The 16,725-nt window shown below is 38.0% G+C and overlaps 1 protein-coding gene across 1 annotated transcript; it reads right to left on the bottom strand.

Annotated features, from left to right (window-relative positions):
- Nucleotides 1–2,663: 2,663 nt before the first annotated feature.
- LOC100560589 (vomeronasal type-2 receptor 26-like) lies at nucleotides 2,664–15,658 on the bottom strand. The gene is made up of 3 exons (XM_062957079.1): nucleotides 15,515–15,658; nucleotides 11,907–12,096; nucleotides 2,664–4,733 (listed from the first exon to the last, which is right to left on the bottom strand). The coding sequence occupies exons 1-3, from the start codon at nucleotides 15,656–15,658 to the stop codon at nucleotides 3,832–3,834; spliced, it is 1,236 nt and encodes a 411-aa protein (XP_062813149.1). The 3' UTR covers nucleotides 2,664–3,831.
- Between the last annotated feature and the right edge of the window lie 1,067 nt (nucleotides 15,659–16,725).

Raw genomic sequence — 16,725 nt, 5'->3', positions numbered from 1 at the left:
CGCTTTACAAGGCAGGAAACTAAAGAGATGGATTGGATTGGGAAAGGATAGTAGAGACAACAGAGTGTATCGTAAAAGATGAAGTAACAGGTTGACGGGATAAAGAAGCAGGAAAGAGTTGGTGCATCTGACATTATCCATCCACATAGATTTCTAAAATAGGTCTACTTTTATTTCTCTCCAAAACAATCCAATTAAAAGTGAACTCATATAAATACAAATAGTCTGTCCTGATCTGCAGCTTTCTCGTGAAGAAATTACCTCATGAACAAAGTGGGAAAGCTTTATTTCTCAAAGCATACATTGTGGACTGAAACAAACTTCCAACTGACACTTCTCTTCCCTCACACCTCCCATCCCTCACCCTGACCCCTCCCCCCCCAAAATAGGAAAAAAACATAACCAGTAAAATTGCAAACACTAACAACACGTTAACAACATGAACAGAAATCAAAGTCATTGTACATATACAGTAGAGTCTCACTTATCCAAGCTAAACGGGCCAGCAGAAGCTTGGATAAGCGAATATCTTGGATAATAAGGAGGGATTAAGGAAAAGCCTATTAAACATCAAATTAGGTTATGATTTTACAAATTAAGCACCAAAACATCATGTTATACAACAAATTTGACAGAAAAAGTAGTTCAATACGTAGTAATGTTATGTTGTAATTACTGTATTTACGAATTTAGCACCAAAATATCACGATATATTGAAAACATTGACTACAAAAATGGCTTGGATTATCCAGAGGCTTGGATAAGCGAGGCTTGGATGAGTGAGACTCTACTGTACTTTGACAGTTACCTCACCTCGGCTTATCTGGGTATTTTTAATGGAATGCCATCTGCAACCATGGAGCCCTAACATGTTGGCTATCCACCCACTCTGGTTGGTCAAAATGTTTCCATTTAATTAAATACTGAATTTTTTAATAATGAAGTCTAGAGTCTAGAATTTCTTTCACCTCAAAGTGGTTTTGCCCATTCACTAGTATAGGTCCGGGATTGGTACTTCCTTCCGCCATTGCCAGTCCTTGCAAGCTGGTTTGATAAGACTGCAATGAAAGACTGGACGTATTCATTGTAAGCCATGGGATAGCTGGAGTCGTACTGTGACTGGGTTAATTATCTGTATTATGGGGAAAGGCCCAACAAATCTAGGGGTCAATATTTGATGGCTTTATGGAACTCACACTTGGACAACTTGACATTTAGAAATTTAGAGGATAAGTATACCCAATCTCCTACCCAGAAATGAGGTTAGCCCAGTGATTCCCAAAGTGGCGATACCGCCCCCTGATGGGCGCTGCAGAGATCCAGGGGGGTGCTGATGACCACAGGTGCATTTGGGGGCAGTAAATACCTGTATTACCTTTCTATTCTGAGTTCAAAAAATAGTTTCATAATTTCAGACTTCAATGTTTCTAATTTACACCTTCTTTACTATATTTTACAAAAAAGGTAGAAACATTAATACATATATCTTTGTTTAATTGCTATTAAAAATGTTAAAAAATTAATTTCCAGGGGGTGCTCAGTAATATAATTTTTCTGGAAAGAGGGTGGTAGGCCAAATAAGTTTGGAAACCACTGGTTTAGCCCATGAACAAATTTAGCATTCTTGCAGTTAACTTTTTACATCTTTCTGCATTCTCAGCCACCAAACTGCCGACTGAGTAATTTCAAAGTTTTGGTATAGACATAGTGTCGTCTATAGACATAGTGTCGTGGTGGTGGCCCTGCTCTAACACCTTCATTTGCACCTTTTATGGAACATAAAGCCTACTACTGTAGTACCATAGTCCCTCCCTTTCTTCAGCTGAATCCCTATTTTTCAACAGCCAAGGGTCTGTTTTTGCTTCCTGCCACTAATCTTTAGCTAGGCCACTTACTTGATGGCCCTCCTCACTAACTTTTTCCCCTTCTATTGTAGACTGACCCTGCATTTGAACTACTAATCACAAGTGTTGGGCTCCAAATACTGTCGCAACCATCAGCTGTGGTTTGCTAGCATGTTGGGGCATTCTGGAAAATGCATTTGTTAAGCAATTCTGTTTGCCCAAAAAGAATCGCAAAGAGACATTAAAGTGGCCAAAAAGCTGCACCCACTTAAGCTGTTTGCCACTGAGTCAATGTGGGGTTTGCAATGCATGCAGATTTTTATGGTCTGTCTAGACCTCAAAAGGATGTTGGCCCCCCTCCAAAAGATGGTGCCATGTTAACAGGCACCACAAACTATTCTTTCTCCCACACATGCCAACGTCTGTCTTTGTCTGAAAACTTTCCCTCCTGAGGTTCTTTTGCAACAAAACAGCTCATAGGCTGCTTCGAAAGCATCACAATGAAAGGCTGGTCTGGCCAGGAATGTGCTAAATTGTCCTAAAATAAGCTGACATGCAAACCTTTTTCTTTGTTGCTCAAAAGCCTGTTGGCACTCAGGAGTCCATTTCAACTTGGCTCCTGGGTTTTTTATTCTTTTAGTTTCCTCTTGCCCCTTGGTCTTTAACAGATTTGTGAGTGATAGGGTGATTTTAGCAAAATCCTTAATAAATTCCCTATAGAAATGTGCAAAACCCAGGAACCTTTGGAGCTTTTTTCTTGTATGGGGAGCCTCCCATGCCAAAAGATCCTGCACTTTACTAGGATCCATGCCTACACCATTCTTAGAAATGTGGAACCTCAGGTAGTCTAGTTCTTCTCTATGGAACTCACATTTGGACAACTTGACATAGAGCTGTGCTTCCTGTAAGTTTGTTAATACCTGCCTGGTCAAATTTTGTGTTCTTCTAATGACGCTAAAAAAATAATATGTCATCAAGATAGACTAAATCTCCCTTATAAAGATACAGATGTAGTATTTCATTGATGAACTGCATGATAACCCTGGGGGTTCCAACCAAGACAAATGGCATTACCTGGTACTGATATGATCCCAGAAGACAATTAAAGGCTGTTTCCCATTCATCTCCAGCCTTAATTCCGATTCTGTAGTATACCTCCTTTAAGTTTAATTTTGTAAAGTTTTTTCCTTGGGATAGGTGTGATAACATGTCTTGTATCAGGGGTAAGGGATATTTCTTGGTGGTGCATATGATATTTAAACCCCTATAATCAGTACACAAATGTTTCCAAGATAGACTGTGCTTGAGCACCATAGAAAAATTGTAAATCCAATCAAATTGTTGAAAGAACCTGAAAATGTTGTGCCAGTGTATTAAGCATCCCATATGTGGAATGGTGTATGTGTGCATCATACAGAACTAATACATACAATGATTTTGGACTTGTATGATTGAGGAATCTCAACAAAATCTCAAAACATTAATAGTTCTCTGAGTTTATCTCATGCCTGTAAAAACCATAAATATAAATGAATGAGACACTAACTGAAGAGGTCTGCAAATCCCATCCAGAATAAACAGAAGTAGTTACCTCACTGGCTGGAAGCTATGGTTCAGAATTGCCTTGGTCTCTCAGAACATGAGAGAAATTGGAACATGGCATGAAAAAGCCTTGAATTCTCTAGAATATCGATAGTGTATGTGAAGTGACAAGGGTTTACAAAGAATGTAAACCTCTTCAGTCAATCTCTTTTTTATTTTTGCACTCCAAATTCCATTCCACATTATAATACTGGCATTTTGTATTCTAATTAGCTGAATACAAACTACAACAGATATCCATCCCATTGTTGAAATTATGAGGGTTTATCATATATTGTGCTTCTGTACCAAAATATCATCTATAATGAAGATAGTTCTTTCTACCTTAAGAATCGAATCCCAAAGAAAAGACAAACAGTGACAAAAGGGCTAACAGAAAATTTGATTAATGTCTTCTTTTTATTAATTGTTCTTTTCTATTCATTTCAGGTCTCAGAACAATGATATAGCATTTGGGGAAAAATATAAAACCTAGTAACCCGGTGCTGGAAGCCAAAATTGAGAAGATCTCCACGGCCACCATGTTTTTTCCCTTGGTGCTTAAGTACGTTGGCACAAAGGAAATCCACACACTGCAGAAGACCAACATGCTAAAGGTGATGAACTTGGCTTCATTGAAACTGTCAGGCAACTTCCTGGCAAAGAAAGCTGCAGTGAAGCTGCAAATAGACAGGAAACCCATAAAACCCAGGAGGCAATAAAACATGAAAACAGAACCTTCGTTACATTCTAGAATGACTTCTTCAGCCATTGAGTTTACATCAAAATCTGGAAATGGAGGAAAGGTAGTCAACCATACTGTACAAATTGTAGCTTGAATGAGGAAGCAGAAGAGAATAATGGCGGTGGCTGTTCTTTTCCCCATCCATTTCCTCAATGTGGATTCGGGCTTGGTGGCTTGGAAAGCAAGAATCACAGTGATAGTTTTTGCCAACACAGAAGAAACAGCCACCGAGAAGATGATGCCAAAAGCTGTCTGACGAAAGAGACAGGTCATCTTCTGTGGCTTTCCAATGAACAGCAGAGCACAAAGGAAGGAGAGCAGGAGGGAGATGAGAAGAGTATAGGTGAGATTCTGATTATTGGCCTTGACAATGGGAGTGTCCCGGTGTTTGATGAAGATCCCAAGCACTCCAGCAGTCACACAAAAAAGGAGAAGAGCAGAGCTGGCCAAACCTGTTCCCAGAGCATCTTCAAAAGTGAGGAAAGTTAGAGATTTGGGGATGCAGAAATCCTTAAACTTGTTTGGATAATGATCTCCTGGACATTGAAAGCAGTCATCCACATCTGGGGAAAAGAAAACATTGATATATGTGGCAACATCACTTAAGAGAACAAAAATCAGAACATGATTTGAAAGATCATGGTAAAGCCTATGAAGCCAACCTTTGCACACCGTATGTCTGTTAGATGGAATAACGACTAGAAGATGATGCTCAAGGCAACATTTTGTATGGCCTATGCTACACATTATTGAGAGAGGTTGAAATAAAGCAGGACAAGAGAGATGGGCAATACTATCAAAATTGAGGTGGAAAATCTATTATTTGGAGCAAGGTTGCAGAAACTCCATGAATTTATCCTGAATAAGAAACTCAAGGCAGCAATTGAATCTCATCCATTGCTTCAGGCCATGATGTGATACTTCTGATCCAAAAGGAGCCTTCTCTTCTTCTACTCGTCAAGCACATTATTGCCTCCACTCAAGCCCAACTCTAAGTGCTTGTTGGGCTGGAGAGGAGTGGGAGAAGAGCTCCCTATTGAGCCACTGCTCCAATGAGTGCTTTAGGCCTGGAAGAAGAGTTCACAACGTACTTGGTGTCTGAATAAGGAGATGTTAGGAATGTTGTGCTCAATCTATGAGTGATGGAAGTTCTCTAGATAGCCTAGTAACTCAATTAGAACAGCAAACACAGACAAGGAGAGCAGAGGTTTCTTTCCACAATCTGGAAGGTTTTCACCTTGCAGTTTCAGCAATACATAACAAGCAAAGCTCTGTACAAAATAAGTCCCTTCAGTCCTCCTCTCAGCAATCGTCACAGCATTTCTCCCATATAGATCTGTCATCTTCTTCGTCCATAACAAGCATCAGCAACACCAGCATAAACACTCATCCACAGTCATTCTACTAGCTATCCCATTTTTATACTAGATCTGACCAATCATCCATGGTGTCCCATCATTGCGTCATGGTTGCATCAGACGTCAGACATTGCTCTCTAGTTTCATCATCCTCTGAAACTAGCCTTATCATTCTGACTTTGCAATTAGTACTTCAATATATTTTACACTATTCCTACACGAAACTAAAATGACAGTCTTCTTCTTGAAAGAAGGCATTTCTTTATACATGTAGAATATGAAGAATTCCAGAAAGTTGAAACATGGTCCACGTGAAGTTAAAAGATGGAAAGGCAAAAGGGAAGGAAAGAAGAAAGGAAAGAAGGGATGATCACTCTTACCCTTCTGGACTGAAATCTTTCCTTCTGGACATGGAATACAATCATAGCAGCAAAATGGCTTCCCTTCCTTCTTTATTTTACTGTAACCGGGATAACAGTTATCATTACACAGAGAAACAGGTTGTGCCTACCAACAAACAAAGGAAAATATTTCATGGTGATGAACCTCAGCTCTGGTTCTCCCTCCCATCCAATTCTATGAAATCTGTTTCAATTCTAAATTTTTATCTAGGATCTGTAATGGACTAATGGGGGCAAACCAACTGAGGATCAGTCCTGACAAGACAGAGGTGCTAATTGTCAGTTAAAAGTTAAACAAATAGGATATATCTTGTGGTGGTTGAGTTTACTCTGAAGGTAAACAGATAAACAACTTGTGTGGCCTTAGCCTTGAACATGGAGGGAAAGGTTTATGCAGATTCCAAGTGTGGATTAGCACACTTAAACACGATAGGGCCAACTCCACCCATTGCTGAAGGAACCTGATCCATCCACAGTTACATCTCATTTGGATGGCTATACCACACTCCATGAGGAGTTGACTTTAAAGAGAGTTCAGAAATTTCAGTTGGGACAAAGAGTAACTCTCCTAGGTCTGTGAGCTCCACAATTCAAAGTATTGGTTGTGATGTAGAAAAGTCTACACAGCATACATCTAGATTATTGGAGAAACCATATCTACCCGACTGAGACTGCCTGGATCCCGATATCTGCAAAAAAGTCTACAATTTTTGGTCCCACCACCTTCACAAATATGCTTGGTGGAAACAGGAGAGAGGACCTTTTCAGTGGAGGAAAATAATGAAAGAAGGATTTGCAGCTCATGAAGAGCACTCTCTGGTTTGAATGTTGCCTGATAATTTTCCTACCAAAATGAAGTGTTTATGATATGAGTATCTAACACTGAGATTCTGTAAATACTTTGGGGGGTGGTGGTGATCAAACAATGGAATATATTCACACCCTACCTGATTGAACCAGCTGGGCCATACAATGGCATCCTCATGAACAGTGAACTCAACGGTTGGTAGAGACTGTGGATCTATCCTTCCCACTTTCACTCTGTTAAAGGTCTCGTTGGGGAATGTGATCCAATTGATGATATCAAACCCAGCTGCTAATTCACCATTTTTATTAAAGGAAATCTCTTCTCCAACTGTGTTATTAAAGATAACACTTTTTAGGAAGCGATGAAGCTAAATTGAGAGGAGAAAATGCAGTTACAAATTATGCTCACTATCCAAATAAACAACATAAGATAGTACGGTATATACTCGAAGATAAGAAGAGTTCTTCAGCCCTTATTTATGAGCTGAAAAAGCCTCCCCCATCTTATAATCTTGGAAGCAAAACAGGGTAGCCCTGGATAGAGCTATGCCTGTACCTCGAAAAGCCAGATTTAGGCATGGCGGTCCATGACTTAGTTACATCTTGAATGGATTACTGCAACACACTCTACGCCTTTGAAGACGGCTCAGAAACTGCAGCTGGTGCAAAGAGTTGCACCCAGGTTGTTGACTGGAGCTAATTATAGGGAACATACCACCCCCTATTAAAGCAGCTCCACTGGCTGCCTATATGTTTCTGGGCCCAATTCAAAGTGCAAGTTATTACAGTAGAGTCTCACTTATCCAACACTCGCTTATCCAATGTTCTGGATTATCCAACAAATTTTTGTAGTCAATGTTTTCAATACATCATTATATTTTGGTGCTAAATTCGTAAATACAGTAATTACTACATAGCATTACTGTGTATTGAACTACTTTTTCTGTAAAATTTGTTGTATAACATGATGTTTTGGTGCTTAATTTGTAAAATCATAACCTATTTTGATGTTTAATAGGCTTTTTCTTAATGCCTCCTTATTATCCAACATATTCGCTTATCCAACATTCTGCCGGCCCGTTTATGTTGGATAAGTGAAACTCTACTGTACTTAGGTAAGGTAAAGGTTTCCCCTGACATTAAGTCCAGTCATGTCTGACTCTGGGGGTTGATGCTTATCTCCATTTCTAAGCTGAAGAGCCAGCATTGTACGTAGACACCTCCAAGGTCATGTGGCCTGCATGACTGCATGGAGCTCCGTTACCTTCCCGCCGGAGCGGTACCTATTGATGTACTCACATTGGCATGTTTTCGAACTGCTATGTTGGCAGAAGCTGGAGCAACAACAAGTGCTCACTCCGCTCCCAGGATTTGAATCTGGGACCTTTCGGTCTGCAAGTTCAGCGGCTCAGTGCTTTAACACACTTCGCCACCGGGGAAACCCTTAATGGTTCGGGTCCAGTCTATTTACGTGACCGCATCTTTCCTAATGAACTTGTTCAAGCATTAAAATCCACCAGGGAGGCCCTACTCACAGTTCTACCTCTGTCACAAGCATGGTTGGTGGGCACAAGGGAGAGGGCCTTCTCGGTTGTGGCCCCCCGGCTCTGGAACACCGTCCCCAGGGAGATTAGGCAAGCTTCAATGCTTTCAACTTTTTGGGAGAAATTGAAATCTGGCTTTTGAAACAGGCCCTTGACATTGGCTAATGCAATATCTAACAGCCAGAGGACTGAAATGGGACTAAGTTTTAATTGGATTTTCACTTTTTAACCAGACCAGTGGCTGGGAGGTTTTAATTGCTTTATATAACATCACCACTGTTTATTTTCACTTATGAATGATGGTTGTTGTGTCATTTTAATATGTTTTTTTATTTTTATATTATTTTGTGTTGCTTTTTTGTTTATTTAATTTTAATTTAATTTTGTTGTTTATTTTAATAATTATTGTTTACGGTTTTTATTGTGTTGTAAGCTGCTCCAAGTCCCCTCTGGGAGACGGTATGGGATACAAATAATGTTTTATTTATTATTATTATTGGATGGGAAAATTCCAATGAATACCTGGCATTGTAGGCTATATTTCAGAAGAAGGAAAAATAAAAAAATATCAGTCTACCTTGCCTAAGAAAACCTTATGAAGCTCATGGGTTCTCAATTAGTTCAAATTAAACTTTTCTTTATTATGGTCATAGACCAGCATAAGGAGAGTGGGGTACAATCTCATACAAGCATAATAGATCCAATTATTAAAATCTAGACTGAAAGCTAAGGTACAGAGGTATATTAAAAAGCTAAAATATAAAATACTCATTAAATCATAATAATTTTTAAAAAACAGTCTAGAATGAAATGAAAAGGGAGGATCATTTGGAAAGAGTGGTAGGAGCATTCAGGGAATATGAGGGAACATAAGGAAGGAGGGTACAGTTACACACAGATCTAGGAGACTAAGAGATGTGAGTATTAAATATATCTACAGTTACAATTTTCAGATAAATTAGTATGCTAATTTATGGCACTAGACACCACCCAATGAATTTTAAGCACTGCCACATAGAACATTATAAGTTGTAACAGAGTTGGTATCTGAAAGCAACAGGATGATGTAAAATTGTCCTGAGCATCCTGGGTGTTCATATAGCAGTGGTGAGATGAGTCTAGTTTCAATGTCTCTGTAAAAAGGCACTGGAGGAACATATGTTCAGTTGTTTCTATGTGTCCAGAGTCACAGGGACAAAGTCTCTCTGGATAAAGGGTCTTCCGATATCGATCTTCAAGTACAGCTTGACATCGTACTAGGGTCAAGGTCCTTGGATGGTTAATTGGATGGGTAGGATACTTCTAGATTTATGAAGTATGCCATAGGGGAGGTGAGATATCTACTGGCTTCATTGACAGTAAAGGTTGGGGTCCTCTCCATTAGTTAACAGGCAACATGAAGGCCCGTATACTCAAAATGGAAACATGGGCTATAAGCAATGAGAAGCAATCTTTCCAATGTACTATCTAGTACTCAGAAATCACCAGGAGTATTTTGTATGGTGTATGCTACACACTATTGGGAGAGGTTGAAATAAACCAAGGCAATACAGATAGTCAACACTATCAAAATTGAGGTGGAAAAACTATTACAGTAGAGTCTCACTTATCCAACACTTGCTTATCCAACATTCTGGATTATCCAACGTATTTTTGTAGTCAATATTTTCAATACATCATGACATTTTGGTGCTAAATTCGTGAATACAGTAATTACAACATAACACTACTGCGTTTTGCACTACTTTTTCTGTCAAATTTGTTGTATAACATGATGTTGTTGGTGCTTAATTTGTAAAATCATAACCTAATTTGATGTTTAATAGGCTTTTCCTTAATCCCTCCTTATTATCCAACATATTCGCTTATCCAACATTCTGCCGGCCCGTTTATGTTGGATAAGTGAGACTCTACTGTATATGGAGCAGGGTTGCAGGAACTCCATAAATTTGTCCTGGATTTTTTTTCCGTGTCAGGAGCAATTTGAGAAACTGCAAGTCACTTCTGGTGTGAGAGAATTAGCCATCTACAAGGATGTTGACCAAGGGACACCCGATGTTTGATGTTTTACCATCCTTGTGGGAGGCTTCTCTCATGTCTCTGCATGGGGAGCTGGAGCTGACAGAGGGAGCTCATCCGTGCTCTCATCAGATTCGAACCATCGACCTGTTGGTCAGCAGTCCTGCCAGCACAAGGGTTTAACCCATTGCGCCACCAGGGCTTATCCCGGATAAGAGAAGGCTAAATAAAAAGGGCACAAAAACTGGAAAAATACACCAAAGGCATCAAGTTTTGTTGCTGTGTGTTGCCCACTTCCTATGACAAACCCAAGGCAAGGCAGTTTTCCTGGCAAGATTTGTACAGAGGCAGTTTGTTATCAATATGCACCTATTCTCCACTAAAGAGAAATATACAGAGAAATGCAAAGACAGACAGACAGACACTTATCCACTTGCACTGATAATTTGACAAAAATAGATAAAATGAAATACAAATGAAGTGGAGGTGATCATATCATATATAGCATATCATATACTTTTACAGAAATGTGTATGCATCGACTAAATTTACATGAAGTATAACACCAATGTACAATAATAAGATATTATCAAATTAATTCAGTATATTCTAGTTTTAATGTGAATTGAAGTAGCTATGAAATCACAGTAAAAGGAAGGCGACTCAGTTCAAGCACCTAGACCAGGGTCCTCAAACTTTTAAAGCAGAGGTCCGGTCCACAATCCTTTAGACTGTTGAGGGGCCGAATTATCATTTGAAAAAAAATAAGACCAAATTCCTATGCACACTGCATATGTCTTATTTGTAGTGCAAAACAACAACAGCAATGAAAGAACAATACAATATTTAAAAATGAAAACAATTTTAACCAACATAAACCTATCAGGATTTTAATGGAAAGTGTGGGCCTGCTACTGGCCAATAAGATAGTCTAGTTAATTAGGATTGTTGTTGTTGTGTGTCTTCAAGTCATTTCAGATTTTGGGCGAGGCTAATTCTAAAATCATTTATTTATTTACTACATTTATTTACTACATTTATATCCCATGCTTCTCACCCCGAAGGGGACTCAGAGCAGCTGTATGTACATACAATATATTATATTATTAGCATAGCACAATATTAGTATTATATATTACTATATTGAACTATACCACTATACTATTATATAATATGTAATATATAACATACAATTAATATTATTATATGGTATTACTATTAGTATTATATTGTATAACATAAGATTATTATCAATATTATATGTATATACAATATATTATATTATTAAAACTGATATAAAAATATTATAAAACTGAGGGCGGGGGCCAGGTAAAGGACCTTGGAGGGCCGCATCCGGCCCCTGGGCCTTAGTTTGGGGACCCCTGACCTAGACAGTAGACACCAGAAAATTGGAGAGGGGGTGCACATGCAAATAAGTTGTATTCTTCTGTTATATTTTGCTACCAACATTACCTGCCATGACTGCATTTTTTGAAGATCTTTGATTCTAGTTACTCTGTGTTTGAACTTGGATAAATCCATGTCATGCAAAGCATGTGCGACAGCATAAACAGCATTGTAGATACTGTAGCTATGGCTGTTCATACGCATTTCAAAAACAGACATAGGAAGAGTCTCCAGCTTGTTCTCCTCAGTGCAGATATTTTCAGGGGACTCGTCTAAATTGAGCCCGGGAAAAGAACACATGAATGCCTGTTGCCAGAAGTCCCCGATAAAGCCATCCTCTTGATCGGTGTCTAGTTTCCTGTTCTGCAGAAATTCATGGAATCCTGAAACCTTTTTTGGGAGACGTGAAATTGATAAAGCCCCATTGATGAAGCTCTGGTCCCAGTTTCTTTGAATTGGGAGCGATGCAAAATCTATTTCCGCTGTCATTATCCAGACTTTATTTATTTTTGGTAAATCAAAGTAAAATGGAATTTCTATCCATATTCTCAAAGGTAGAATTGTCTGAACTTCTCCATGTAGGATTACTGCATTAGCAGTGCTTTTCCCAATAAGGTATGATGTTTCAATAACTTTCTTTCTTATTGTTTCAAATTCACTGAAAAAGTTTATTTCAGTTGGTGCTTCTATGAAGTCAAAGCAGATACCTTTTTGCATGAAAATAGGGAGCACTTCATGTACAAATCTTTCCCCCACTTCGTTATTGAAATACATCACCCCAATCCACTTCCACTGGAAATACAAAATTAAATTGAGAATCCCAATGTATTGATGGGTCCTATTTGGGAGCATGTGGTGAAAGAAAACAGCTTCCTTTTTGTTATCCATTAGTGGAGCAGAGCCATATGTGATCTTTGGGGTGAGAGATAAGGAGGTAATCATATTAGCACATTACATCTACTAGTTAATTTTAAATTAATGAGTGAATGACATGACTGTATCAGGTAGTGTATTAGTACTGTTAAAACCACAACATATTATTGAAATAATAAAATCATTGAAAAAGGAATCAAAAGCAGAGAAAAAAACAGTAGATTATAGCAAGGAAATAATTACAGAAAAATATTTTAACATTTCTCTTTTAAAATACAGTTTGTAATTCTAAGGTCTGAAAGGAATGCTATTGGACTTGACTGGACTTTGTAAGTCTTGGTACCTTAAATAGTGATTGAACATCCATGAGATTATCTCGGTTAAAATGCTGGTCTTCACATTCTGCATTAGCTAAATCTTCTGGGCCATCTTCAAGAGCAGCTCAATATGAAATCCATCATTGTAAACTAACTTGGAGGCAAATTCTGTGACTAGGCTATCTCTTCCTAATAATGGTCATAGCTGATGATAAATCTGGTCAACAAGGCTAACCTGAACTTCAAATGACAATCAAAAGCTAAAGAACTATCCTTTCAAAAGGAGTAAATAACTCTAGGGAATGAGGAAATTATCCCTTTCAGGATATATCACATACAGGGAATTTCTGAACATTGGCAGGCTTTTCACCTTGACAGACTTCATCCTGGTGATTGTCATTTCCAGAAATTGGTTTACCTGATGTATAGTAGAAGAAAAGATAGGTATGGTGGGGGGGGGGCAGCATCTTGATAAAACTCATCACCCAGTTATGTTATCCAAGAGAGGTGGACCTTTATGGGACCCAATTATGATATCCAAGGGAGGTGGACCTTTATGGGTCCCAATTATGATATCCAAGGGAGGTGGACCTTTATGGGACCCAATTATGTTATCCAAGGGAGGTGGACCTTTATGGGACCCAATTATGATATCCAAGGGAGGTGGACCTTTATGGGACCCAATTATTATCCAAGGGAGGTGGACCTTTATGGGACCCAATTATGTTATCCAAGGGAGGTGGACCTTTATGGGACCACTTCTCAGATTCCACTATAAAGGCCCATTTAGATTATGTAAGGACTCATACTTGGAAGAGGTCTGATGCATTACTTAAGGGATCCAGTGGAAACTGAGCTGTAAGGTTCCATAAATATCCATCTCATCCCATGTATAGATTTGAATGTTCATCAATTCACCATGCAACGTATGATGCTGTAGTTTGCCCATCCCTAATCTACATGGAACAGGTCAAAGATGTAATCTAGGATCTAAGTGACAGGTAGAGAACACCCACTCTATCTTTGATTTCAACTGACACCAGAGATGCTATGTCAGAAAGTTAGAAGGTGATGTGTGAACAATACGATGGAACGATGAGGTGTTATGAACTCAATATTGTTGCCGAATCATGTTGGCTACTGAAAGGACACATCAATATCGTTTATGCCTCACAGCACTATGCTTTTTACATTTCTGGTCTGCAGATGACCAAAGTTCAGAAAAATAATACAAGTGACTTAAGGAAAGAAATTATAACCTTACCTGAAACTTCCTACTGTGAGACAAGTACTTTCCATATCGGTGAACCATTGATTTCAATCTAAACTTTCATATTTTCATATTAGAACTGCATCAGATCAACTGCCTCATTTATATATAATCCACTAGCTACCGCTGCATGTTCCAGCATTAAGTTATTTGGTTCACACCAAAAAACCCATAGGTAACAGTAATGTTATCCAAGCATAGAAAGAATTGTAGAATGAAAGACATCTGGATATCTCAACTCAACTCAGATTTAGATCAAATATTACAATGGAAAACTGAGAAAATGTAAGTTATTATGGGATTCATATATAACAAACTAATAGGTAACCAATTTGAAACCCACCCTGTGAGAAGTATGGAAAGAGGAAATAAACTGTAATCAGAAGGACCTAGAACTATGGACAAATTCAGTAAAAACCTTAAACATTTCAAGATCAAAGAAATACATCTGAAAATACTGACAAAATGGTATAGAACCCCCAAGCAAATAGCACATATTACAAAAAGAACATCTAAAATTGGTTTGCATGAATGTGGGGAAAATGGAACATTTATTTATATGTGGTGGGGCTGTGCCAAAGTACAAGAATTCTATAGAAAAATAAAGGGGGAAATAGAGGAATTATTAAAGCAACAATAGACTTGAATAAAAAACAGTTTTTTACCCTGAAACTGGAAGGGAAAAACAGCAATAAAGATTGGGGCGAGATGACTAAATATATGCCAGCTGCAGCCCAAGCTAAGCTACAGTCACCCTGGGATGAAAAGAACTTTAAAAAATGGGATATATAAAAATGGTATGAATATTTAGCAGACTATATGCTTCGAGAGTTCAGCATGGATAGGACAAATAAATATACTTATGGATTCGCCAGGGGAAAATGGGAAGGGAAATGGGGAAAATATTGTCAAGACTAAGGGCAACAGAAAATATAAGATATTAAACCAGACTATCCTTATGATGCAACAAACAGTATGAATGATAAAGGAAATGTATCACTGTTCCTGAAGAGAGGGGGGTGAACAGGAGGGGGAAAATAGTGGAAAGGGGATGGAAACAAGTAGTTGACGAGGGCAATTACATTTGAATTTTTTAATCTCTTTTTTTGTTAAATTGTTAAAATATATGTTTCATAAAAGTCACCTTTGTTATCTTCTAAACTTCCTCATGAGGAAAAGTGGTTATGTTATAGTCCACTCGTTTGTACCAAATAAAATTAAAATATCTTAACTCACATTGAAGCAATATTTTTCCTAGATTGCTTAGGGAAAAGTTAACAAAAAAGAATAATTCAGGGTCTGTAGATATCGAATTCTCCTTGAAATCCTATTCTGTGGGTAAGCTTACCTGTGTAAATTTATAGGCGCTCAAGATATCTGCCATGAAAAGACAAACGTTAGAAGTAGGTCCTCCAATGACAGCTGCTGGGTTGTCCTGGGTGTCACATTTGTAGTTCGGGACAAATTTGCCCCAGGTAGAAAGTAGTTCCATTGATGCAAGATATGCCAAATTGGAAAGAAAATTACTGTTGTAAATGGAGAAGCCCAATGTGATGTTGGGTAAGATGAGGGAATTTTCATTGATTTCCTTTATGGCAAAAATTAAGGCCAGGATGTGTTGGTAGTTCTGAGTAAACACTCTGAAATAACAGTAAAATCAGGTTTATATTTCAGATTAAGACACATTTTCTATCTGCATTGCACTAAAATATATCAAAAAAAAGTCTGAATACAGAATACATAAAAATTGCTTGAGCCTTCTATAAATATACGATCCAACACTGATATAGAAAGTGTGGACCAGAATTCATGTGTGTTATTATTAATTATCTCCCACTTTATCTCTCTAAAAAGAGACTCCACTAAAAACAATGCAATATTAAAAACATGGGATAATCTTTATTTCTAATTTTCTTTTTCAAAGGAAGCAACAAAGTCTTGAATAACTATATGAAATACTTTCACAGGTCAGTTCTAATTTTATAAATCATGCTCACATGGCATATTTGTGCAGACAACCACATTTTCTGTGCAGAAAACTACATTTTGAGTGTCTATACAGAAAATGCTGCACATAATTTTTTTGTACAAAACGACCCTATTTGTTGGTTTTACATAGAATAAGTTCCATGTGGCAAACAAGCACATTATTTCTTTAAAAATGTATATTGTCTAACATTCTTTCTATACTTAATTTAAACCAGTTCCAACATATAACAATTGAATTTTAACAGATCCCAACCACTCTTATATCTGAATTACTGCATGAAATAATTTGCAGGAAAAAAACCCCAACAACCCCAAATTCATACATTGTATCTCCTTGATATGTCTTAACAGGATCTTGTCTCAATGATATCTCTTCAGAAGATATAAAAATTGGAGACAGAATGGCACCTATGTGCAGATCTCCAGACATGTGATACTTGTGATGAATATGAAAAGATTGACCAGTGTCACATGAACCAGCTGTGCATGCCACCTGAAACAGACTGAATACCAGCAGAATGAAAATGAGTTGGATAAATAGCTCAATTTTGCCTAGAAAGATTCCACTTG

This window comes from Anolis carolinensis, chromosome 6, assembly GCF_035594765.1.
Source record: "Anolis carolinensis isolate JA03-04 chromosome 6, rAnoCar3.1.pri, whole genome shotgun sequence".
Taxonomy (NCBI): domain Eukaryota; kingdom Metazoa; phylum Chordata; class Lepidosauria; order Squamata; family Dactyloidae; genus Anolis; species Anolis carolinensis.
The sequence above is the reverse complement of the archived record's forward strand: the minus strand, read 5'-3'. Positions and strand labels throughout refer to the sequence as shown.